The sequence below is a fragment of the Paroedura picta genome, chromosome 1 (assembly GCF_049243985.1).
Source record: "Paroedura picta isolate Pp20150507F chromosome 1, Ppicta_v3.0, whole genome shotgun sequence".
Lineage (NCBI taxonomy): Eukaryota > Metazoa > Chordata > Lepidosauria > Squamata > Gekkonidae > Paroedura > Paroedura picta.
Genome location: NC_135369.1, coordinates 64,260,212 through 64,285,622, shown reverse-complemented (window position 1 = coordinate 64,285,622; position 25,411 = coordinate 64,260,212). Strand labels below are relative to the sequence as shown.

At 43.6% G+C, this 25,411-nt stretch overlaps 1 protein-coding gene across 6 annotated transcripts in view; it reads left to right on the top strand.

Moving 5' to 3' along the window:
- The window catches only part of LCLAT1 (lysocardiolipin acyltransferase 1), a 138,673-nt gene that overhangs the window by 64,948 nt on the left and 48,314 nt on the right, over positions 1 to 25,411 (top strand). For all 6 annotated transcript variants that reach the window (XM_077341019.1, XM_077341039.1, XM_077341030.1 and 3 more), the window contains one exon: positions 975 to 1,091. In XM_077341019.1, coding sequence (XP_077197134.1) covers positions 975 to 1,091 — 117 coding nt within the window. The remainder of the gene's footprint in view (positions 1 to 974; positions 1,092 to 25,411) is intronic.

Here is a 25,411-nt window from a genome sequence, read left to right as displayed (position 1 = left end):
TCTTTTTAAGCATCAAACATATTGAGCATACATATATGCACATGTACACTCTCTTGTCTTGCACACTTATGCATTGCAAATCACATTATCTATGCTCTATATATTTTTTCTTAAATATTTAATTCCAGCTATTCTTGGCTCTTTTGAGATAGTTAACCACCATGTAAAAATAATCTGGTTTACTTTTGAAGCTTTGTTTATTAAATTTTAATCAAATAAACATGTGAAATCAGATCCAAAGTGATTTACATTGGGGAAGAAATTCTGCTTATGATTTCCCAGGAATTTCACATCACTGGCAGTTGTCAAGCAGCCTAAACTGTCATACTGGTTCTCAGGTTTCAGAGGAGGGGGGTTGTCCTTATGTGTTCTGCTACACATCATTGCCTCTTTTTGGATCAGTGGCAACATGACTGGAACTACTGGGAAAGCCTTCTATGTTCATATAGATTTTCCATCAAGATGTGCATGATTCTAGTTAATGTCTCTTGGCAATCCTTGTTTTTTTCCAACTCTGTATTCATGTCTTCTTCCCAGAATACAGCCTGCCTATCTACTCCCTGCTTTCCCTCTGTAGAGGTCTGAAATGGTAATCCAATAGAATCATTGTCTGAAGGTTGTTGGACATTGTTCTGCAAAGGCTGTTAAATCTGAGTGTTCTAATTTTGCCTTAGATGCGGGTATTATCAATAAGATCCAGACTTGAATCCCATAGCTCTGTTCCTGGGCAACAGTTCTACGTATAAATTCTGCCAGCATACTCCTGATAAAGGCATAATAAAAACAAAACATGGAGTCTGAAGATGTTTATGTTTATATTTATGTAAGAAAGTAAAGCAAATACTTCATAGGATTGTTAATGTAACACAAATTACTTTTATCCGTTCCTCTACTGATATGTTTCTGATGCACATGTTATCAAGCTTAGTTGCTGCACTGATTTTAATCAGTGTTTATGCCCTTTATATCTTCAGAAAACACCAAAGCCCGCAGTAATCAATTTGCTGAAAAGAATGGACTTCAGAAATATGAGTATGTCTTGCACCCAAGGACTACAGGCTTCACGTTTATAGTGGACCGTTTAAGAGATGGTAATGATTACTGGATTTTTTTCTTTCTCTGTTCTCATTTCAAAACAACTGGATAAGGAATGATGTTGTCTTCTAATTCATTTGTGCTGCTTCTTGGAAAGATGGGGCCACACCACAGTTATCCATGCTCTGGTCTTGTCTAGATGGATTATGAAGATGTACTTTTAAAAGTTCGTTCACGTTAGCAGGTTCCAGATCTGATGGCCAGGGTTGCCTGTGTTGAAGAGTCTACAGTGGCTTGTCGTTTGTTTCAGGATCACTCTAGACATCACAGGACCCTTGGCTCAGGCCTGTAGATACTGATGCCATTTTAAAGTTATTTAAAAATGACACACTGATCCTAATTGGGCCCACAGTAGGCTGAGGCACAATTCATCCCACCTCCACCTCTGCCTTTTCAAATCATTTGGATGCCATGCCAGTTCATTTTCTGGAGTATTGTTGCATTGTGCAGATTGAATCCAGGCTAGGTTTTTCACTAGCAGTATGGTAGTTTCCACCAATTCCCTTTTCCTGTGGCAGACCTCCAGTTTGCCTCTCATTGCTGTTTCAGGGCAATCCCTGGGCTGCTATGGCGAGATGGGAGGCAGGAACATTCTTTTCCAAGTGCCTTGGGTGAGCATAATTTAGCCTGGCTTCAGCCCACCATGTAATGCTACTATTTTTCATATGGTGTAAGTTGTTGTATATAAATCCTGTGTTTATAGTTATAGCTTATAGTTACTTTGAAAAATGGAAAAAGCGAAAGTAAACATTTTAAATAATAAAGTCAGTAAAATGTAGATATGGCATAAAAATATGGCTCAGTTTGATTACTCCAGAGTAGAGTATCTGGATATGTTCAGTTAGCCACCACCCCCTTATCTAGGCCAGCTTTTCTGTTAGGAGGAGTTATATATGTATAATGTTACAGGGGTCTTTCTGAGTATTGCAAACCAAAATCCCTCTCTAAAATGCCACAGCTTCTGAAGCATTTATTTCAAAGGTCTGGTATTATGATGGACTTTTCGTATTGAAATTTGACATGCACAGCCATTCATATTGACAGAAAAAAAAACATACTTTCCCAAAATACTAGTGTGAATTAGTGACTGCAAGACATTTGCAAATGGTCTTACTGCTAGGTTTGTTTATTTACTCCATTTGTGTCCTGTCTTCCTCCCCAGTGGGAGTCCAAAGCAGGTGAGGCTGGTTTTTCCATTTTCTTCATTCTACAGTTGAAAATGATGACAAAATTAATTTTGCATTTCATGTAATACTGACTATATCTCAGGCCGTTTGGAAGGGCAATAGAATTAAACACACAGGAAAGTTATATCCTTCAGTATCATGCCTATATCTTTGCAGATTATTTTTTTCTTTTTGTGCAAAGATGACAACTTTAAATGCCTCATGCTTTTCTGTGAATAAATTTTGGCTTGTGGCAGTTTTTCGCTCCTCAGGCTGAAATGCATTCCCTTCAGGCATAAGTGCATTTTATAGCTCCAAAAATAGGTCAGTGGTGAAGGGGAAAAATGTCAGAAGAAGCTTAATTGCTTTTTTAACTTTGCAAAAATTAATTTCATTTGTCAAGAACTCTGATTAATCTGTATTGCAGGCTGTCGTATGAATGAATTACCTGTTATATTATAAATGCCACTGTTATATGAACCATAAAAATACTTAGGGAGAATCTGAAATAATAACCTTCAGAAGAAACTTATATTCACCTCTTTTGTTTTTGAGTATTAGCAGAGACCTAATGTTCACTGAGGTGAAATATTGAACCTTTCTAGTGGCTTATTTACTTCAACTTCCATCTCATTAAAAGGTATTTTACCTTTCTTTAAAGCTGCTTGACCTCTAGTCTCCTAGATTTAAACCACTGCCTCTGTACCATGATTTCTTGCAGGAATTAGTGGAATTCACAAATGGCTGCTAGAAAAATCCCTCTTGTGAAATCACACGTGCTTCTTCTACCTACTTTGAAACTTATTTACTCACCAATTCATTTTTCTTTCTTTCAAATTGTATTGATAGATCAACTTATATTCCCCCTTTTTAATGACATAGATAATGCATGTTTTCAATGGTCTAAAGCAATACAGACATTTATAACACATTTTAATTCTTTTTTATTACTGTGCTTTTCATTCAAATAAATTGGCCCACAAACTAAGAGGTACAATTTAAAAATATTTTAAAGTGCCTAGTTTCAGCTGCAAAAGCTTAAAACCATGTTTCCTGAAAGGTCCTCTGGTTTCAAGGCAAGAAAGGGAAGAAGGCATCACTTGTTACCATAGATACAAACCGTTTACAGCTTTTAAAGTTAAAACCACCACTTTGTTTTGAGTCTGGAAACCAGCCAACCATCTAGTGCAGGTCCTTAAGGTGTGTGTTTCACAAACTAACTATTGCATTCTGGACCAGTTCAAGTTCCTGTATTATCTTCAAGAGCAGCTCTACTTAGAGTGCATTTCAGTAATTCCATTTAGACAGATACCAAGGCATGTAGCATAGTGGCTAGGTCTTTGTGGCTACAAAAAGGATACAAGTGTTCAAAGTGTAGATAGGAAAAGACAATGCAGGTCATAGTCACCATCAGGAGTTCAAGCATCAGCAATACAGAATAAAGATACTCACCAAATAATGACTTCAGAAGACCATCTTCTCTTGATGTCTATTTGAGAAGAACTTCAGCAGTATTTAGTTTAAATATTCAGACTTCTTTATTATAAAATATGAATTTTAATTATGAGTATGCTAATTGATTTTTCTCTTTACAACCTGTTCCACCATATCTGTCTGCAATAATGTAGACATTCTCATTTTGTGTCCTAGTTTGTGATTTGCCCAGATGAATTTTCCAGCATGATAGAATGCAATTTCTTATTGACATTATTATAGACATTTAAATAAATGATACGTTATTCTTTAGATCTTATGAAAAACTGGAGCTGGAAAAGTAAGTCTTCCTGATCTTGCTCTTTCCTTTGTGGACCCTCAAAAATCATCTGCTGAGGGTCTCATACCATAAAGGTGGCTGCAATGAGAAAGGAAATATGGCAGATTAGTCTCATTGTCTGCTAGCAAAAGAATGAGGAGGATGCAGTTTTGCCCAGTTTCCTATCTTTTGCACATCTTCCAAATTGCCCATTTTGTGTAAGGGTCCCATAGCCTTTAGCAATGGGTGATTTGGGGTCATATTGAACTGTTGAAGTGAAATGCACAGAAAGCTTGTTTTGGTCCCATTCTGCAAGCTTTTCCATGGGTCAGAACCTTCTAACAAATGAAATATTGAATGCACAACAGGATAAAATCCATTATTTCCTAAGGTTTGAGCAGTAAAATCAAAACACAGAATAGGGAGTACGGTAAATATGTCATAATAATAATACAAACCAAATTAAAATGAAACTGATTAAAATGGCAGGTCACCATTTATCAAACTACCAGTGACTTGGCAAATTATTGTGAGGCACCACAAAAAACAAAGCTATATCACTGAGACCTACCCATCTTGTTCCGGAAGCATTTAACTGGTAGGGTTGTGAACTCCCCCTCACTGGCAGTCTTCAAGCAAAGGCTGGATACACACTTTTCTTGGATGCTTTAGGATGGTTAGGGCTGATCCTGCGTTGAGCAGGGGCTTGGACTATATGGTCTGTATGGCCCCTTCCAATTCTATGATTCATTTTTGCAGTCTCTCTTAATGGCTAGGCAGGTCCATATTAGAGAAGCTGTTAGTAAATTGTTTTTGTCTTTTAAGATTAAAAACTTTTTGCTTGGGGATTAAATAGATGGTATGTGCCATTCTTTCAATATTGATGAGATGTGATCCTTGTAATCTGTACCATTTAGCAGTCTTGCTGCTGCCTTTTGAACAAATTGGAATCTCAGAACAGTTTTCAAAGGGATCTCATATAAGGTATATTGTATTTTTAATCTAGATATAATCAAAAAAATGGATAATGATGGCCTAAACTTGATTCTCTGGGAATTACTGCTGTTGTCACACCAACCAAAGCTGATTAAAGATGCTGCATCTTATTGATATGTATTGTTCTACATATTTATAAATGATTTGGATGAGGGATTTGAGGAGATACTTAATAAATTTGCAGAGGATACTAAACTGGGAGGGGTAGCAAACACAAACGAAGACAGAATCAGAATACAGGATGATCTTGATAGGCTCGAGAAGTGGGCTAAACTGAATAAAATGAAGTTCAATAGGGACAAATATAAAGTTCTGCATTTAGGTAGAAAAAGCCAAATACACCAATATAGGATGGGGGAGAATTGTCTTTGCAGTAGTATGTGCAAAAAGGATCTTAGGAGTCTTAGTAGACCACACATTGAACATGAGTCAGCAGTGTGACTCAGTGGCTAAAAAGGCAAATGGGATTTTGGGATGTATCAAACGGACTATCGTGTCCAGATCACAGGAGGTTGTGGTACGGCTTTACTCAGCTCTGGCTCAGCCTCACTTGGAGCACTGTGTTCAGTTTTGGGCACCCCAGTTGAAGAGGGATGTAGACAAACTGGAAAGTGTCCAGAAGAGGACAACAAAGATGGTGAGGGGTTTGGAGACCAAGACGTATGAAGAAAGAATGGGGGAGCTTGGTCTGTTTAGCTGGAGAGGAGACGATTGAGAGGGGATTTGATAACCATCTTCAAGTATTTAAAAGGCTGTCATATCGAGGATGGAGCAGAGTTGTTCTCTCTTGCCAGGGACGGACCAGAACCAATGGGATGAAATTAATTCAAAGGAAATTCTGTCTAAACATCAGGAAGAAGTTCCTGACAGAGCGGTTTCTCAGTGGAAGAGGCTTCCTCGGGAGGTGGTGGGTTCTCCATCTTTGGAAATTTTTAAACAGAGGCTGGATAGCCATCTGACAGAGAGGCTGATTCTGTGAAAGCTTAAGGGGGTGGCAGGTTACAGTGGATGAGTGATAGGGTTGTGAATGTCCTGCATAGTGCAGGGGGTTAGACTAGATGACCCATGAGGTACCTTCCAACTCTATTATTCTATGATTCTATGATGAGTCCTGTGCATCCTTCTGTAGCAGTGGGTTTGACAGCACTCCCAAGATAACGCAGAATGCAACCTACCTAAAACAAGCTGAAACTTCTTTCCATGACTAGCTGTAATATCAAGAAGTAGCACTTCTGTCTTGTCTGGACTGACCTTCACTTCTGGAATCTGTTCACAACTTCTGGAATCTGTTCCATTCTTATACCTGCCTCTGCTGGAAAACGGCAATAGAATTGTATGTCATTCTCATAATGACAGTTCTGAATATTCAGGTGGTCTCTCTCATCAGTTTCCTGTGGATGTTAAATAGCACAGGAGACAAGCTAAAGAACCCTGTCTGGTGAACTTAGTTTTGACTCACAAAACCTTGTACCCTGAAAATCTTGTTGGACTCCGAGGTGCTGCTGGACTCAAATGTAACTATCAGACTCTGTATCAGAAGTGTCATGGAGTCATAGATCAGCCTTCTAGCACTATCTTTGATTGGCCAACTAGATGAGAAAGGAAGCACTGAAGAGTGGAGCCTCTACTATAGTCTCAGCTTGCAGGGTCAGGGAGGTGTTTAAAGTCATTGGTGCCTCATCTATTTGAAAATTGTTGACAAATGCAATGTACAATTGCTGATGCAAGTAATATTTTACAGTTTTTTTTAAATGGGTTATGTTGCTACAATAGAAGGATTTCACCATTTACGGCTTTTAATAGACACATAGTCTGAGATACAAGTATCTGTTTCTGTATGCAAATTGTAGCTGGCACACTTGCTGTGATCCAAAGGAAGCATCTTGGTAAAAAATATGCCTGTGAAATTGAGTAAAATAGGGAGAGACAAAGCAACTCTTTACTGCTTTGTTACAAGATAGTGCATGAATAATCAGAAACATGAGTGGATTTAATTTTCCAGATTAATGTTTCTAGTTAATTCTGTGCTTTATTTTTTATTGTGTGTGTGTGTGTATGTATGTATATGTGTGTGTGTGTGTATATATATATATATAACCGCTCCTGCGGAGCGGATAAAATAAAGCCCTAAGGGCTAATGGGGAGGAGTTAGGGCGGGCCCTGTCCGTGATAAAAACTCGGGGGGGGGGGGCAATCAGGAGCCGTGAAGCAGCTCCTGATTGGCCCCTCCGAGTGGCACTCAAGGGCTCCCCATTGGCCACTTGCCCCGGCCTCGCCTCGCCCGCCAGGGGAGTTGCTGCTCAGATGCAAAAGATCTCTGAGGTGGTGAGTCCTCTTGGTGAGTCCTCTTGGTGAATTCTCCTCCCCTTAGGCAGAGCCCGTGTCAAAGACGCGGCCTCCCTCGCCCTTGCCTGCTCTTCACCCTGGGGAAAGGGTGTCACACCGTGTCAAAGATGCGGCGGCCCTGCTCCTTTCCCGCCCAGCGGCCCCCCCCAAGCCACCCAAACACGGACGGAGCCTCGTGCCACGCCAGCCCCGGGAACACTTCGCCCCGGCAATCCTTCCTGGGGGATGTCGCATACCCTCCAGCGCCACGCACTCCACCCCAAGGACACCCTGCACACAGACTGCCCGACACTTCCCCCCCAAACGCCCAAGCTTCCCCGGCCCCCACCCTGCCTGTCATCTGTCCCTGCCGCCCACCACACCACCTAAGATGCCTGCGCGCAGCTAGACTACCCACCTGCGTGCTTCCTCTGCCGTTACCCCGGCTGTCCCTTTTCCCACCCCGCCCGCCCATTTTCCAACCCCCCCCCAGCCTTCTCCCTGGACCCTACTTACGGTCCTTCGCCACTGGCACGCCCATCCCCTCCACTTGACTACAGGCCCGAGCCCAGAGGCTTGCAAAGGCTCCGCAGCTACAGCCCCAACGTCAGCCGCTTACACGCATACGCGGATCTCCGCGCCTGCGTCCTTGCGGCCACTGTTCACCTGAGCCTACGACGCAGCCGCAGACCTCCGAGCCTGCGCCGTAACACCCGCTTTCCCTCCATCACCTCGTCCTCCCCCCATCGCACCACAAACGCGCCGCCGGAAGCGCCCGCCCGCGCTTCCCCATCCCCCTACCCTGCCCTTCATCAGCCCATTTTTAGAAATGGGCTTTAATACTAGTACAAGGTAAAGGTAAAGGTATCCCCTGTGCAAGCACCAGGTTATGTCTTCCCCTTGGGGTGACGCCCTCCAGTGTTTTCATGGCAGACTCAATACGGGGTGGTTTGCTAGTGCCTTCCCCAGTGTATACTAGTATATGTGTGTATCTATCTATCTATCTATCTATCTATCTATCTATCTATCTATCTATCTATCTATCTATCTATCTATCTATCTATCTATCTATCTATCTAGATATCTAGATATCTATCTAGATATCTATCTAGATACCTATCTATCTATCTAGATATCTATCTATCTATCTAGATATCTATCTATCTAGAGAGAGAGAGAGAGAGAGAGAGAGAGAGAGAGTAGCATAATTGATGCATTTACTGAGATTGCTTCCCTGTTGTCTTTGACTGTGCCATCTGAATATGAGTATCCAACTTAAAGTAGTAATAATAATAAACATACATAAAGAAATTTGGTCTCCATGGTAGAAATGTATTGTAGAGAGGGGCTCTTAGATATGTATACAAAGTTTGGAAGCCAGAACTCCTAATCCACATCCCCTACTGTAGGTCAAACCTAGTGTTATCATGATCTTGCTGTCAGAATGTGTTTAGGGGTTTTTTTTTAAAATTCCAGAAGCAAAAAAACAACCCCTCTGTATTATATGGAGAGAGCAAATCGATTAACACAATCAAAGTATAAGTTATAAAGGCAAGACACTATTGTAAAAATCCTAAACACACAATTGTAAATAAAAAGTTTTAAATGATTTATTGTAGATGAAAATCTGACTTTCTAAAGAAAAAAACAGTAAAATATAGATTTCTTGACAAGTATCTGATCTTAAAACCAGACTTGGCTCAAAGTGTACTTAAGTTTTGTCTAAGTTCTTCTGATAAAGCCATTTTGCTACATTCTCCTTGAGAAAAAAGGCTGGCAAGAAACAGGAAGCCAAAATGTCTTTCCTAAACTAGGCCAAGCATACAACTTCTTAAAGCTTAGAACCTTCCATGAGGATCAAAGCCAAGATTAGCTGGAAAGTTTGATTCTTAATAAGAGAGAAAAAGTTACTTTTAATCTTGATAAATATGCTGGGTTTTGAAATATTGTAAATGAAAACAAGGATGAGTTAATCTGTAGAGACCACTTTATGGACAGGAAGGAAGCAGGGCCCCTGAAATATTTTACAACTCAGATATCACTCTTAAGAAAGAATCCAGGGCTTCTGCTGCCTGATGGATAGACAAAGGAATTTCATGTTTACATACCAGGTGGGGGTGAAAAAAACCCTGATAAGATGCAGGAATGGCCTTTGGCCAGTAGATGAAAATTTCCACAGCCTCCCTGGATGCTGGTGGAAGCATGAGATAGAGCTGAGTATCATCTCCATATTAGTAGCAATGCAACCTAAATTTCTGCAAGGCCTTTTCTGGTAGCTTTACGTAGAGGTTGAAAATCACTCAAGACAAGATGGAACCTTGCAGAACCCTGTAGGCCCAGAGGCCAAGGAATGGAACAACAGTATTTCAGCAAGCATTGGTGAAACCAGCCTTCAAGGTAGGACAGGCATCAGTACAAAACAGTGCCTTCCAATCCTTAAAAAGCAGTCTAGAAGGATACCATGATTAATGGCAGTAAAAAAACAATCCATCAGGAGGTCCAGGACAGTTAAAGCCATACTCTCTGTCCATCTCCTGGTACATGTCATCCACCTGAGTGATGACATGTACCAGGAGATGGACAGAGAGTATGAGGCCATTTCAGTCCCATAACCAGGACTGAAACCAGGGTGTAAACTGCACAGAGCTTTTATTCCAACGCCAGATTGATTCAGTCCCTGACCTCTACACAGAATGCGATTTCCGTTTGGATTTTGAGCGATTTAAATTTTCCTTCTGCAGCAAGAAGGATTGATCCAGAGTGACCCTATCTTTATTGTGCAATATCTCAGACTGCTGTTAATCCTGAATAAAGAAAGTTCCGTGGTAGAGAACCTCTGATAGGCTACACCTGGTCATGTGACACGCTAGCCTTAAAGGAGAAGCCCGTAACTTCTCTCAACTTCTGTCGGTCCTGGATTTTTCCTCCTTCCTCTGCCTTTTTCGATTCTCTCCCCCTCCCCTCCAAGAAAAGAAAGAGGCTCCCTGCTTGGCTTCTCCCCCCCTTCAAGAAAAGAAAGAAAGAGTCTTCAAGAAAAGAAAGAAAGAGCCCCCCCCCCCATCTTCTGAGCCTCCCTAACCACGTGCAGAAGACTTTCCTGTTTCAATGGGGAGGAGGGGGGAGAGGAAGACCCGAGTTCAAAGTGATCTGAATTCAACAGGATTGACAATGGAATAAAGAAAGTAAGTGCAGACTCTGCCCAGGTTGGTACAGATAACAATATCCTTGGTCCCAGTCACCACTAGTTGAATAATCTTGCTCCGGAATGGTACATTTGATACTGAAGTTGATCAACTCTCCTGGGTCCAGAGTAGGTTTCTTTAAGAGCAGACATAATTGCCTGCTTCAAATCAACTTCTACTCTTCCAGGCCCAGTCTGCCAGCCCCCATCCTACAGATTTAAGAAGTGAGGAGGGGAAGGGTTATACAAACCAAGGGCAGACCACAAATCTCAAAGAATCCTGCCCATGTCCTCAGATTGTACAAGCTGAAAGGTATAGAATCATAGAGTTGGAAAGGGCCACACAGGCCATCTAGTCCAATCCCCTGCTCAATGCAGGATCAGCCCAAAGCTTCCTAAAGCATCCAAGAAAAGTGTGTATCCAACCCTTGCTTGAAGACTGCCACTGAGGGGGAGTTCACCACCTCCTTAGACAGCCTGTTCCACTGCTGAACTCTGACTGTGAACATTTTTTCCTGATATCTAGCCTTTATCGTTGTACTTGTAGTTTAAACCAGTGGTACGCAACCTTCCGGTTGCCGCGGACCGCTGCTCTGGAGTGGCAGGAGAGGGCGGCCCAGGGTCCCACGCATGCGCGGCAGCCCCAGTGCAAACGCGCGCGCGCGGCATTCCGCGCATGCACGTTTGCGCCGCCGCCATGCCGGTGGCCGCGGCTCCCTCTCCCAGCCCCTCCGGGCCGCCAGCAAATCGGCTGCCAAAGCGGCCGATTAGCTTGCGGCTCGGCAAGCTTCTCTTCCCCCCCTCCCGAAACAAGAAGCTTGCCGGTCTGCGAGCTAATCGGCTGCTTCGGCGGACGATTTGCTCGCGGCCTGGCGAGCTTCTCGCTTCAGGGGGGGGGGGCGGGAAGAGGGAGCTGCGGCCTTTGCGGTCTGGTACCGGGCCGCAGCCCGCGGGTTGGGGACCACTGGTTTAAACCCATTAGTACGCGTCTTTTCCTCTGCAGCCAATGGAAACAGCATCCTGCCCTCCTCTAAGTGACAACCTTTCAAATACTTAAAGAGGACTATCATGTCCCCTCTCAACCTCCTTTTCTCCAGGCTGAACGTCCCAAATCCCTCAACCTATCTTTATAGAGCTTGGTCCCTTGGTCCCAGATCATCCTCGTCGCTCTCCTCTGTACCCTTTCAATTTTATCCATGTCCTTCTTGAAGTGAGGCCTCCAGAACTGCACACAGTACTTCAGGTGTGGTCTGACCAGTGCCGTATACAATGGGACTATGACATCTTGTGATTTTGATGTGATGCCCCTGTTGATACAGCCCAAAATGGCATTTGCCTTTTTTACCGCTGCATCCCCCCTTCAAGGATCGCTGCCTTGTTGTGGCAAGGGGGCTTGCGTAGTTCAGTGAAGCTATGAGCTATGCCGTACAGGGCCACCCAAGACGGACAGGTCATAGCTGAGAGCTCTGACAAAAGGTGATCCACTGGAGAAGGCAATGGCAAACCACTCCAGTATCTTTGCCATGAAAACTCTATGGACAGTTCCAATAGGCATAACGATATGACGCTGGAAGATGAGCCCCTCAGGTCGGAAGGTGTCCAATATGCTACTGGGGATGAGCAGACGGCTAGTACTAGTAGCGCCAGAATGAATGAAGCGGCTGGGCCAAAGCCGAAAGGACGCTCAGTTGTGGAAGTAACTGGTGGCGAAAAGACAGTCCGATGCTGTAAAGATTTTTATTCCATAGGAACCTGGAACGTCAGATCCATGAATCAAGGCAAGCTGGACGTGGTTAAACAAGAAATGAGAAGACTGAACATCGACATTTTAGGAATCAGTGAACTAAAATGGACAGGAATGGGTGAATTTAATTCAGATGACCATCAGGTATACTACTGTGGACAAGAATCTCGCAGAAGAAATGGAGTAGCATTCATAATCAATAAGAGAGTAGGAAAAGCAGTCTTGGGATACAATCCCCAAAATGACAGAATGATCTCAGTTCGAATCCAAGGCAAACCATTCAACATCACAGTGATCCAGGTCTACGCCCCAACCACTGCTGCTGAAGAGGATGAAGTTGATCAGTTCTATGAAGCCCTACAACACCTTCTAGAAGCAACGCCCAAAAATGATGTGCTTATCATCATGGGGGATTGGAATGCTAAAGTAGGAAGCCAAAAGATAACCGGGATAACAGGCAAGTTTGGCCTTGGAGTACAAAATGAAGCAGGGCACAGGCTGGTAGAATTTTGTCAAGAGAATACAATGGTCATAGCAAACACTCTTTTCCAGCAACCCAAGAGACGACTCTACACATGGACATCACCAGACGGTCAACACAGAAATCAGATTGACTATGTGCTCTGCAGCCAAAGATGGAAAAGTTCTATCCAGTCAATAAAAACAAGACCAGGAGCTGATTGTGGTTCAGATCATGAGCTTCTTGTTGCAAAATTTAGGCTTAAATTGAAGAAAGTAGGGAAAAGCACTAGGCCACTCAGATATGAACTAAATCATATCCCTGACGAATACACAGTGGAGGTGACAAATAGATTTAAGGAATTAGATCTGATAGACAGAGTGCCTGAAGAACTATGGACGGAGGTTCGCAACATTGTACAAGAGGTAGCAACTAAAACCATCCCAAAGAAAAAGAAATGCAAGAAATCAAAATGGCTGTCTGAGGAAGCTTTACAAATAGCTAAGGAGAGAAGGGAAGTGAAAGGCAAGGGAGAAAGAGAAAGATACACCCAATTGAATGCAGAATTCCAGAGAAAAGCTAGAAGAGATAAGAATGCCTTCTTAAATGAACAGTGCAAACAAATAGAAGAAAACAATAGAATGGGGAGGACCAGAGATCTTTTCAAGAAAATTGGAGATATGAAGAGAACGTTTCATGCAAAGATGGGTATGATAAGGGACCAAAATGGTAGGGACCTCACAGAAGCAGAAGAGATCAAACAAAGGTGGCAAAATTATACAGAAGAACTATACAAGAGCGAGCTTAACATCCCTGATGACCACAATGGGGTAGTTACTGACCTGGAGCCAGACATCCTGGAATGTGAAGTCAAATGGGCCTTAGGAAGTCTGAGCAACAATAAAGCTAGTGGTAGTGACAGCATTCCAGTTGAACTATTCAAAATCTTAAAGGACGATGCAGTAAAAGTGCTACACTCAATATGCCAGCAAATTTGGAAAACTCAACAATGGCCACAGGATTGGAAAAGGTCAGTTTACATTCCAATCCCAAAGAAGGGCAATGCCAAAGAATGTTCAAACTACCGCACCATCGCACTAATTTCTCATGCTAGCAAAGTTATGCTCAAAATCCTACAAGCTAGGCTCCAGCAATACGTGGACCGAGAACTTCCAGAAGTACAGGCAGGATTTCGAAGAGGCAGAGGAACTAGAGATCAAATTGCCAACATACGCTGGATCATGGAGAAAGCTAGGGAGTACCAGAAGAACGTCTACTTCTGCTTCATTGACTATGCTAAAGCCTTTGATTGTGTGGAGCACAACAAATTGTGGCAAGTTCTTAAAGAGATGGGAATACCAGAGCATCTTATTTGTCTCTTGAGAAATTTATATGCAGGTCAAGAAGCAACAGTGAGAACTGAACATGGAATCACTGACTGGTTCAAAATTGAGAAAGGAGTTCGGCAAGGCTGTATACTGTCGCCTTGCCTATTTAACTTGTATGCAGAGCACATCATGAGAAATGCGGGATTAGAGGAGTCACAAATTGGGATCAAGATTGCAGGGAGAAATATCAACAACCTCAGATATGCAGATGATACCACTCTAATGGCAGAAAGTGAAGAGGAACTAAAGAGCCTGTTGATGCGGGTGAAGGAGGAGAGTGCCAAAGTTGGCTTGAAACTCAACATCAAGAAAACAAAGATCATGGCATCCCGCCCTCTCAATTCCTGGCAAATAGAAGGGGAAGAAATGGAGATAGTGACAGATTTTATTTTCCTGGGCTCCAAGATCACTGCAGATGGGGACTGCAGCAAAGAAATTAAAAGACGCTTGCTCCTGGGGAGGAAAGCTATGGCAAATCTAGACAGCATCCTAAAAAGCAGAGACATCACCCTGCCAACAAAAGTGCGTTTAGTCAAGGCTATGGTCTTCCCAGTTGCAATGTATGGCTGCGAAAGTTGGACCATAAGGAAGGCCGAGCGTCAAAGAATTGAGGCTTTTGAACTCTGGTGCTGGAGAAGACTCTTGCGAGTCCCTTGGACTGCAAGGCGAACAAACCAGTCAGTCCTAGAGGAGATCAGCCCTGACTGCTCTTTAGAAGGCCAGATCCTGAAGATGAAACTCAAATATTTTGGCCACCTCATGAGAAGGAAGGACTCCCTGGAGAAGAGCCTAATGCTGGGAGAGATCGAGGGCAAAAGAAGAAGGGGACGACAGAGAATGAGGTGGATGGATGGAGTCACTGAAGCAGTAGGTGCAAACTTAAATGGACTCCGGGGAATGGTAGAGGACAGGAAGGCCTGGAGGATCATTGTCCATGGGGTCGCGATGGGTCGGACACGACTTCGCACATAACAACAATAACAACCGCTGCATCACACTGCGTGCTCATGTTTAGTTTACAATCCACAAGAACCCCAAAGTCTCGTTCACATACAGTGTTACCTAGAAGCATATCCCCCCATCCAGTAGGCATGCTTTTCATTTTTCTGACTCAGATGCAGAACTTTACATCTCATTTGCCCATTTTTCCATTGTGTTCAGATCTCATTGAACTCTGTCTCTGTCTTCTGAAGTATTTGCCAGTCCTCCCAATTTGGTGTCATCTGCAAACTTAATGAGTAGTCCCTCCAGCCCCTCATCTAGATCATTAATAAATATGTTAAAAAGTACCGGACCGAACACCGAGCCCTGAGGTACCCCACTACTCACCTCCCTCCAGTCTGATGAAACACCATTGACAACAACTCTTTGAATGCGGTTCTCTAACCAATTCCTTATCCACCTAACTGTCTGAAAATCCAGATTGCAGTCCTTCAATTTATCCATCAGAACATTATGAGGAACCTTATCAAAAGCTTTACTAAAATCCAAGTAAACGACATCAACCAAATTTCCACGATCCAGCAAACCTGTTACTTGGTCAAAGAAGGAAACCAGGTTGGTCTGACAGGACCTGTTGGAGACAAATCCATGCTGACTTCCCTAGATCACCAAATTGTCCTCCAGATATTTGCAGATCACTCCCTTTAATATCTGCTCCATTATCTTCCCCACAACAGAGGTCAGACTCACTGGTCTGTAGTTTCCCAGGTCATCCTTCCTCCCTTTTTTGACGATCGGAATAACGTTTGCTCTCTTCCTGTCCTCCGTGACATCTCCAGTCCTTGAAGAGGTTCCGAAGCTGATGGACAAGGGTTCTGCAAGTTCTCTGGAAAGTTCTTTAAGCACTCTTGGGTGCATTTAGTCCGGCCCAGGGGATTTGAACGCATCCAGTATATCCCACACAACTAGATATATTGGTGCCATGGGACCATCCAATGCTGTTGCTGCTATTGTACAGTCCATCAGATTATTATTATAACAGAAAAGCCCATTGCAAAAAAAACAGGCTCCAGTTCCCCCACACACACCTGGGGCAGCTCCACTGAGGCCTTGCAAGGCCGGAGCGGGGCTACTTGAGGCTGGAAGGGAGCATCAGTGGGGCATTCTCACTTACTCCCCTGCCCTGGCTCTGCTGAGGCCTGGCAAGGTCACATGGGGCTGCTTGGGGCTGGGGAGAGCGCTGTTGGGGCATTCTTGCTTCCCCCCCATGGCGTCATGGTTGGGCCTCATTCTGCCTACTCCCAACTCCTGCCTGCCAGCTGGCCACCCTCTTGGCAGTAGGCATGGTCCTGGCCCACTCACGCAGCCACTCGAGCATGCCGCTTGCAGTTGGCAGTGGGCCCTATGCAGGCGGCCAGGCATGTGGCTAGACAGGCAGCCACAAGGCCTCACAGCACATTGTCTCCCTCCCTCCCAGGCTTTCCTCCCTGCCTCCCCATGGTGCCATTATTAAATGGGAACAGGACTTTTGAAGACAAAATTGGCTTTACCAAGTTCACAAAAGTGTATGCTAGAATAAAAACTTGGTGATTTGAGTTTGGTGTAAGACATTACTACTTTCAAAGCTATGTCTGTGTATGGCTAAGGACTACACCCCCACACCTGTCAAAACTTGTCTACTTTCAGCAGGCTCGGGCAATTCACCCAATACAAGATACCTGCTATCCCCTTGCTGTTGCCCAAGTTACTGCCAGACTTGAAATCACCCACTTGGAACTTACGGAAAAGTGAACTCCAGGCCTGTAGCTGGGGCTGCTGAGAAATATATGTTTGAAGTAGAAGGCAGAGGCATTCAGTTCCTGGATTTATGCTTTGCAGATTCTTCCTTACACTATGGAAATCCATTGGCCCATTAAAGACTAACAGTACTTAATCCATCATGTGCATTCATGAGTCAGAACTAGGGATGAGTGATTTGGCTCTGATGACCATGAAAATACTCAAATCAATGCTGATTCAAGTACTTTTCAGGTTTATCCAAGCCAAATCAAGTATCCTATCAATTTAAATCAGCTGAATCAGAGAAGCCCAAATGGATTCGATCTTGATTCAGCTGATTCAAGATTCAGCTGATTGAGAAAGAGCCCAATGTGTTTTGCAGGCTCTTTAAATACCTCTCCTAGACCCCTCACAGGCTGCACAGATCCCACTCACCACAGCTTTGGAGGGGTCTGCGGGGAGATATTTAAAGATTCCGCCAAACAACTGCTCCCCAGATAAGATTTTATTCACAGCAAGATCTGCTGCCTGGTGGCTGTTTCGGAGGAATCATTTCAAGTTTCCGGAATCAGCCAAACTCGAATCAATGTACCAAATCTGTGACTTGGTTGACTCAAGTTGTTCCGAATCAGGAAACCTCAAATCCAAAAAGTACTGATTTTTTTTTCCTGGTGCACATCCTCACATCTTCAAGCGCAATGAAAGGAAGAAAGTATTTTTTCCCCTCATTTTTATGCAGAGGGAGGCACAGAAGGAAATGAGGGAGGCAGGAACTGATCTAAGAGGGACCTGGCATTGTAAATGGGGCATAGTTTTCTATGTTAGAGACCTGAACAGTGCTACTAACTCCTTGGGTGAAGCAGTACTTCCTTTTATCTGTTCTAAGCCTACTATCCAGGAGTTCTTATATTGCGAGAAAGGGAGGAAACTACTTATTTCTTTGCCTTCTCTATGCTATGCATGATTTTGTAAACGTCTGTCACGTTACTCTTTAATTGTTTCTCCAAGCTAAAATGTTCTAATCTCTAACCTTTCTTCAAAGGTAAAGTGTTTCATCCCCTTAATCTTGTTTGAATTACAGTGACCAGAATTGTACACAGTATTCCAAATTAAGCTGCACTTTATATTTATACAAAGGCACTATGATACAATTTGATTTGTTTTCAGTCCCCTTCCTAATAATCTTCAGTTAGAATTTTTGGATGCAATGTGCATTACTTTGCCCTTACCCATTTTTCACATTGACCACCACTCTCCTAGCTTCAACAGACATCTTTGGAGCTCCTCAAAACCCTCCTTGGTTCTCATTTCCCTGAACCAACTTAGTGTCATCTGCAAGCTTAGCCACTTTACTGCTTACTCTCAACTCCAAATCATTAATAAACAAGTTAAAAGCTATCAGATCTAATACTGAGCCCCTGTGGAATCCCACGGCTTACTACCTTCCACTGCAAAAGCTCCATTTTTAATCTGCAAGAGAACTTGTCCTCTTATCCTATAACTTCAGAGTTTACTTTTGGGCCTTTATCAAAAGCTTTCTGGAAGTCTAGGTAGATGGCATCTACTGGGTTACCCTTGTTCACTTTTACAAGGAGGACGAAGCAGTTTCATCTGATTCCTGTTTGTGATTGCCGTACCTTGTGCTTCATCATATTTTGTTCTCGATGGCCCAGGCAAGCCTGTTCATCAGATCTTGGAAGCTAAGCAGGGCCAACCCTGGCTAGTATCTGGATGGGAGACCTCCAAGGATTTGGAGTCATGTTGCGGAGGCAGGAAATGGCAAGCCACCTCCGAACATTCCTTGCCTGGCTGCCAGACAATCCTTGGATTCACCTCCCATATAAATACTGAGAGAGAATTACAAGTGGTTCCTCACTGCAGTATGTGAAAAGCAGGGGACCAATACAAGCTGTCTTAGGCCTTCAAAGTTATTTTCAGAAGTGTCCCATGCATGGGGTGCTAGGGTAGTAATTTACATACATTAGAGATCATCAGGAATTGCTTAAAGAAGCCATTTTGTGCCTGTGAACTGAAGCATATTCATTAGCCAGTTTGCCTTGAACTCTGTTTCCTATAAATGAACTCTTCTGAGGTCCAGTTTTGCATTTTGCAAGAAGAGGGGAAGGTGGTATATAACTTAAATAAATAAGAAAAACTGCCTCTTTCCCAGATTTTAATTGCATTGTAGTTTGAGAATACACATCCTTCAATACTACAACACTGGCCCCTAGAGGACATTCATGCTAATTCTGTATGTTTTACTAATATGGATTCTCAAAATATGCCCTGTTATATAGGGAATTCACATGGTTGCTAATTCACCTAATTTTGAATTATTATACTTAAATAGTATTAATCTTTACTTTCCTGTTGTAAGCATTTGCTCTGTTGCCATTATTCCAAATGCCTGAAGATGTTTGGTTATCCATCCATACTGATTATATGCCTATGCCTACAAATGGCTATGCCTATTATCAAGAATGGCATTAAGAGGTCAGTGTGATCATAGTAGTGGGATTTGTTTCCTTCCTGCCCTCTTCTTTGTTTGTTTGTTCCCAAAGCACACTGTTTGGGGCTTGTTACTTTGAGGAGAATTGGATATATAAATCTGACAACCAATTGCCGGGTTTTACTGGAGAACTCTTGAAAGCATTGACATATTTATTTTGGCTGGGTGTTGTCATGGGTACCAAAGTTGAAAAGTCAAAATATACATGACAGAGATGCTTGGGAAAATATTATAGTGAAGTCAGAACTTTCTTAAAATAGATTTATTGGAAAACACAAACAGTAACACTTTGCTTGTTATGAAACAGTTGTATTATTAGAAGCATGATATTCATTCCAAATTTAGTTTTACCTTTTCTTTCCTCTTGTCTGTATAGTAAGTATTAAGATAAATGCAGGCGGAACAGAGACCCGGATCCGGCTGGTTGCTTTGAGAATGTACATCATGTACACAAAAGGGTACTGCACACGTAATAAACCCGGCATTAGTGGCTGTGCATACTGAGAACCTTGATGAATTGATTATGTGTGTGTGTTATAGTAGGCAGGAGAAATGCTGCTGGTATGAGAAGCTTAGCTGACCAAACCTCCAGTTCAGAAGTGGTAGCAGGTCATATAAACCTCTGGGATTTGACACCTAGATGGTTGCCAAGTAGACTGACAAGTACCACAGCAGGGGAGGACAATGGAAAAGCAGTTTACCTCTGCTGGTCACTTTTGGAGACATTTCTCTCATTCTTGTGTACATGTCCCAAAGGACTTTTGCAGCCCACATGTGCTTTTTCCCCTTCACTCTGCTTCTAGCTCTGCATAATCCCACAAACATCCTGAGGAAAGAGTTCTTTGGCAGGGGAGTAACGCTTTCCTTAATCCCCCTCCCCTTCTCTGTCAAAGCCACAGGCTATTTGCTTGGTTCAGTCTACAGACAAATGTTGAAGGAGAAGAAGCAGTTATCTTACTGGAGACAAGGAGCTTTCTAGAGTGCCCCTCCTTGGAGACTTACTGTGCTTTCTTTGTCATAAACACATGTATACATTCTAGCATCAGAGATCCAGGATTGGTCTGAGGTAGTCTGCATATGACCCAAAGAACTGACCGCCCAGATGGTGGTAGGCACAGAAGATCTGGTGGTATTGCAAGTTAAACATTACATCTGTTAAGTATACAATGAATCCAATACTCCGTGTGCTTCCCTCTGCCAGTGTTATCCTCAGAAAAATTCTAGCCTACCTCACAAGTTGGCAGACTATGAGACTAGAGATTTTAATCCATTATTTGAGATGGTCCCAGTTTAGCCGGATGATGAGCACTACAATTGGCGGTGTTTATTCTGCTGTCTTTAATTATACTTTTTGATCTTTTATTGCTATTGCGTTATTTTATATTATTATTTGTAAACCTCCATGAGGAGGATAGGAGAGAAATATTTACATACTATGGGAGTCACCCATACAAGGTTCGGTGACATTTCCTAGTTTATATAATTTCTAAAACGGATTAGAAAAATATGTTGAGGATAACAGTAAGACACAATGGCTAAAAACAAATCATAATTTTGCTGGAGCCAAACTAGGCATCACTGGCATTTCCTTACCCTGCTTGTAAATCCCCAAAGGCTGCATAGGAAACTGAAAGCTAGACTTTGTGATCTAGCAAGGCCCAGTTCTCATGTTAATTGAATAGAGTTATTTTGCACAGCATCACATAGAATTTTGCATTGCAATTAGTGAACAGCAAACATCTCAACTCACAGACCAGGGGAAGAAAACCTCTGCTTGGGCCTTTGGTACCAGTCAGAGTTGACGGTGCTGGGCTAAATGAGCCGAGGTTCTGACATGGAGAAAATGTGTCCTATGGTCAAATAAGTTCAATAGACCTCTTGCAAGGACTGACTGTAGTGTGCAGCAACACTGCATTGATGTGAATGGCAGTTCTGCTCCTTGCACATGGTGGGGTTGCCTGCACATTTGATGTGTTCTCTCTGGAGTTTTTGCTAGGGTATGCACAGCATTGTGAGCTAGCAGAGTATGGAGAGAAATCAAGGGGACCAAGAGAGAACCCCCAGATGCTTGCTCCTGTGTAAGGAATTGTAATTACCACATGTTTTGTAGAAAGACGGAAAAGATTCCAATGTTTGGTTTGGCAGTGCAAAAGGGCTAAGCCACTTCGGAAAAACTTGGTTTCAGCCAACAGATGTTTTACTTTGGATTCTGTTAAGGCACAAAAGATGCTATTGGTATGCCTGGACAACATAAAGCTCTGGAGTCAACTGCAGCCTGCACATAAAGGAGTTCCATATGTTTGTTGGTTTGCATCCTTTCCCCACCTTTATGTAAAAAAGTATAGGTTGTGCTCTGGGCTACCAAAAATGGGGATAGGGAAGGAAGGTGCCTTTTTCAGTATGCCTACATTGTTGCTCTTTCCCTGAATTCGAAGGATTAGAGAGGATCTAATGATAGCTCGTCTAATTGACTGCAGCATTTTTGTGGCCTGGCCCTCCTGCACCAAGTAAAGTAAAAGTTTTGTGGCTGTGGTTGCTGAACTGCAATCTAAATTAATTGTGTTGTACTGGTGTGTCCATAGGCTGATGGCCAGTGTAGATGGTGAAAGGCTATTTCTGGGGAGTGATGACTGGTGAAGAGGTGGTGGTTGAAGAAAGCACTTAACCTTCTCCATGCATTTAATTTCCCCATTCCAAATCGACTGCATTTTCATGTGGCTTTTTTCTGTGCATTTAAATGTGGAAAAGCATACATTTAGAACCCTGCTGGATAAAAGCTTCTGCCTGTTTGGAACAGCAAAACAGGTGGAGAAAGGTTTGTGTCTACCCGCTGCTTCTCTACTTCTGTGTGCCCCCCCCCACGCGGGGCGCTCATGCAGTAACTTTTCCACATCTAAAGGACCTGTTTTATATGCATGATAGGATAGGATGTAGCTTGGGCCTCGCTAAGGGGGGAAGAAACAAGTGTGACCCCAGAAAAATACAAGGGAGAAAATGGGGCAGAGTAACTAATAGATTGTGGTTCTAAGGAACTGTGATGGTCCAGGTAGCAGAGAGTATTATCAAAATGATGTGTCAATAACATGTGTAGAGTGGGGAATGGCTTGTAAGAGGTTGGGATTGCAGCTAAAGGATCGAATGCTTGTGCTTATGAGGTAAACCTTTTAGAACTCAAGGCAGATAACAGTGATAAAATAATAAGCAATCTTTATTTATAAGAAAATAATAAAAAGAAATAGTCTGTTAGTGTGTTTGATATATGTTTGACTAGCGAATAGGGAATTCAAGAGGGAAAAGAGTTGCAGGGAATTAGGGAAGATATTTACCAGTCCTGGAGAGCAGAGAGGAAGAGAGATGATATAACCGGCCAACAATGTGAAGGGTGATCTGAATGGGTCCTGGATCAGAAACACACTTTGGCTAGGCAAAGCAAGGGTTTTTGTACCCTTCTGAGAGGAGCGGAGCAATATAGAATTTTCCAGGAGTGACATTTGGAAATGGCATGGCTGATTGAGATGGGTGATGATGGGCTTAAAGAAAGGAAAGAAAGGAAACCATCATTTTTCAATAAGTGTCTGGTGATCTTTGGGGTGGGAGAGAGATTTCTCCTGGCAGATTGTCTTAGGATGAGTCAGAGGTGTGAGGACAAAAGATATCACCTAGATGCCTCTAGGCAAACTTGACTCTGCCAGTCACTTGATGAGCAATACAAGGGGGGGGAAGCAGGACGTGTCTCAGGCTGCAGCTGTCATGTCAATCCTTAGGCTTCGGTCAAGCTAGAGAGAAGATGGAGTCTGATCATCTTGGTAAAGAGCGTCTGGCTTTAGCATAAAGCCTAGACTCATGAAGGGTACCATGGGTCATTGGACAGACTGTGCCAGGCCATTGCTGTATAGCTCTGCCACACTTAACAAGAGGGAATACTGTAGTGTGGGCTACAGAGAAGGGTGGAGTCAAGGCATGGAGAAAAATATCTGTGAGATAGAAAGGCACAGCTGTTGGAGAGAACAGTTGCTAGAACTGTTGTGGAGTTAGAAAACAGAAAACTGGATAACAGGTGGAATTTGGAAAGTAATTAGGGATGCATGAACATCTGCTGGTTTATTCATGTCTTCTTCACCAGACATGAACAGGGGCACGATGTTTCAACAGTTGGATTGGTTTTTGATTTGTTCATTGGTATTTGAAGGTTCCTTCACTGTATTCCTTTCTAATTATACAGGGCAATTGGAAAACCTTCCAAACAGTGGCTACAGATCTCTGAATTTGCTGGGTTTCAGCCTTCCCCTACTAAAGGGATTGGGGGGTGGGGGGTAGATTAGAAACCCACTCTCACCTCAGCTGGGCTTCTAATCTACCCAGTATCACTGTGTTCGGTGAGAACTGGGTAAAAGTCACATTGGTGGAGTGGAGTGTGTCGCCATTGGGTTGGACTCGGTCAAGAGCTTGGCCATCTGGTTGGTATACTGTCAGCCCAATGCACGACCAGATACCCTGCCGAGCCTGCTAGAGGCAGCGGCCGCCTGGGCTTTGCAGTACCCCAGGCTCATAATCTTGTGGGACTTCAATGTTCATGTGGACGCGCTGTCTCCAGGACTTGGCTCGGACATAGTGTCAGCCATGGCGACGCTGGGGCTCTCGCAAATTGTTGCCAGGCCCACCCATCAGGCCAGCCACTCCCTCGACCTGATCTTCGGGGCTGGGATAGAGGTGGTTCTGGATACGGCCTTGGCCGTTCCATGGTCAGACCACTACGCCCTGCGGGCTCGGATCAAGACCCCACCCCCTCCCCAGTTGGGCGGCGGACGTATTTTTGCCCGGCCAGGGAGACTTACGGATCCAATTGGTTTCCAGAACGCTCTGTGGGACCTGAAACCTCCTGGTACCTCCTGGCACCTCGTTGGCGGCCATGGTGGAGGACTGGCAGTCTCGCCTGTTGACCGCCATAGACAAGATTGCTCCCAGACATCCTCATCTGCCCTCGACTCAAACAGGCACCCTGGTATACCGGGGAGCTCCGGGAGAAGAAGAGGTAATTGAGACAACTAGAGCGAGTGTGGCGGAAGGCTCGTGACGAAGCTACAAGAACATCTCATCGCACGCTTATGAGGGCGTATGAGATGGCAGTGAAAGCGGCTAAACATAACTTCTTTGCCGCGGAAATTGCATCCGTTAGCTCTCGCCCAGCTCGACTATTTAGGGTTATTAGATCTCTCACTGCCCTGGAAGAAGGGCGCCAAAATAGTAGGAAATTGACCATCAGCTGTGAGGCATTTGCGAGCCACTTTGCAGATAAAGTCTTGTCGCCCCACCACTCCCTTCCCGCCATGGTTAATACATCATCATCATCATCATCATGCTCTTGATCTTCTAGACAGGAGAGAATGGGCATTCGGCAGGGCAGTTCTTCAGTCTATTTTTAATTGATGAGCTCATACTAACTCCTAAGATACCTGTTCATGAAGGTCCCAATGTGTGTCTGCACTACACGAGGGATAATGAAAACGGGGTTGCGCTTACCTGTAACCGTTGTTCATTGATGTATTGTGTGCAGACACACATTCCCTCCCTCCATCCCTGCTGTGAACCATGGTCCATTCTGATATCAGGGTCTTGGGTCCAGGCTCGTGTTGTGGGATAGGGGATCAGGAGCTCTCCATCCTAGTCACGTGTGCGCTGGGTGGGAAACCGAGCGCATGCACAGTACTGAGGGCTAGAGTGACCCCTGTAGGAGCTTAGCTGGTGAAACAATGGCTCCCGGCCTGTGCTTACACAGTCCCAATGTGTGTCTGCACACAAGACTTCAGTGAGCAACGGTTACAAGTAAGTGCAACCCCATTGAACCTGCAAAATGACTAAGAATGCTTTTCTGGTCCTTTTGAGTTAGTAAATATATATATATAAATTGCCTACAAAAGTTAATTGGAATGTGCTACATGCTTTATGCTGTGGCAAATCTATCATGAGAAAAATGTGCCATAAAACCATCTTTGTGAACACCTCTTTTGTATGGAATTGGACACTGATATTCTGATTTAGCAACACAATCCAAACAGCCTCCTTTGAAAGAACC